At 56.8% G+C, this 1,533-nt stretch overlaps 1 protein-coding gene across 4 annotated transcripts in view; it reads left to right on the top strand.

The window, feature by feature from the left end:
- EXOC3L1 (exocyst complex component 3-like 1) overlaps positions 1-1,533 on the top strand; it is a 7,286-nt gene that overhangs the window by 5,341 nt on the left and 412 nt on the right. Inside the window, exons 10-13 of one of the 4 annotated variants that reach the window (XM_006769802.2) lie at positions 811-940; positions 1,034-1,156; positions 1,236-1,391; positions 1,483-1,526. In XM_006769802.2, the coding sequence (XP_006769865.1) occupies positions 811-940; positions 1,034-1,156; positions 1,236-1,391; positions 1,483-1,526 (453 nt within the window). Of the gene's footprint in view, positions 1-810; positions 1,528-1,533 lie in introns of those variants that run through there. The other 3 variants (XM_006769800.2, XM_006769801.2, XM_006769799.2) reach the window with 3 other exon arrangements.

The raw sequence follows: 1,533 nt of genomic DNA on the forward strand, positions 1-1,533 counted from the left end.
GCCACTACTGCCCGCTGCCAGTGCCGCATTGCCAATGCCCGCCATGTTCCGCGCCGCCCCCTGGTGGTCAGCGCACATCATAGCAAGTGGTCAAACTCCTGGTCTGGTTGAATGGGTCGAATGACCACCTGCAGGGACAATTTGCATATTAGGCTTTTATTACATAGGATGGGGACAGAGAGGTCAGACAAACAAGTTACTCCCTCTTGACTGTGATGAACTCTCTCCCCTTACCAATGAGGAAACAGAAACAGGAAGACATGGCTTGCTCAAGGTCTCACTGGGAATTAGAAACAGGTCTGACTGGGTTGTGTCTTTTCTAGCTTGCTGAGCCCACCCGTGCACACCCTAGACCAGCAGTTCTCAACTTGTGGGTCGCGACCCTTTTGGGGGTCGAACGACCCTTTCCCAGAGGTCACCTAAGACCATTGGAAAACACATATATAATTACATACTGTTTTTGTGATTAATCACTATGCTTTAATTAGGTTCAATTTGTAACAATGAAAATACATCCTGCATATCAGATATTTACATTACGATTCATCACAGTAGCAAAATTACAGTTATGAAGTAGCAACGCAAATAATTTTATGGTTGGAGGTCACCACAACATGAGGAACTGTATGAAAGGGTCGCGGCATTAGGAAGTTTGACAACCACTGGCCTAGACCTTCAGAAGGCCAGGGCCCTTCTTGCCCCGTCCCGCCACACACACTTCCGCCACTGGGTGGCGCCCAAGCGGCCGGACCATCGAGGGCTGTGAGGGCCTTGGCCTTGGTCCTGAAGCCCTACTTTTGGTTGGTCCAGCTCCTCCGTGTCCGTCTTGCAGCCCGAAGGGGTGGTCTCAGGGGCCTTGGCTCCGGTGGAGGCAGCGCTGGACGAGTTGCAGAGGAGGATCTGCCGGCTGGTGCTGGAGGCGCTGTTGCTGGAGCTCCAGGTGAGACTGCAGGTGGGACTAAGGGTAGGAGGAGATAAGGCGTATGTTTGGGAGTCTCTGCGGGGAAATTCCGGGTCTGGATCGTCCTTCCAGCCCCTGTTCGCGACTCTGCCCTCGCGCCGTTGGCTGTCGAGCCCCGAGCTGCTGAACAATGTGTGCGAGCGGACAGCGCGCTTCTGCCAGAACTTCTGGCGTGTTCGGAACCCCGCATTCCAGGTGTGTTGGGGAAAGGCTGGCGAGGGTGGAACGCCGATGGAAAAGGTGTCCTGGGCCCACGTGCTAGCCCTCCCCGCAGGTGCTCCTGGCCGAGACGGAGCGTGCGGTGGTGCTGCAGTACCTACGTGCGCTGATGCAAGGCCGCCTAGTGTGCCGCGGTGCGGACGAGCGGAACCAGGCAGCCGAGCGCCTGCAACAGGATGCCACCCAGCTTCGGGATCTTTTCCTCGATTTGGTAAGAGCTTGTTGGGCGAGCAGGTGGGTGTGAGTCTCCGTGGTTGGGTGGGAGCCAAGGGCGGGCTCAAGACCTAGCCCCACGTGGTCAGGGCCTGGAAGAGAGCGCTCACTGCGCGCCGGTGCTGCTCACCCTGCGGAAG

The sequence above is a fragment of the Myotis davidii genome, unplaced genomic scaffold (assembly GCF_000327345.1).
Source record: "Myotis davidii unplaced genomic scaffold, ASM32734v1 scaffold243, whole genome shotgun sequence".
NCBI lineage: Eukaryota > Metazoa > Chordata > Mammalia > Chiroptera > Vespertilionidae > Myotis > Myotis davidii.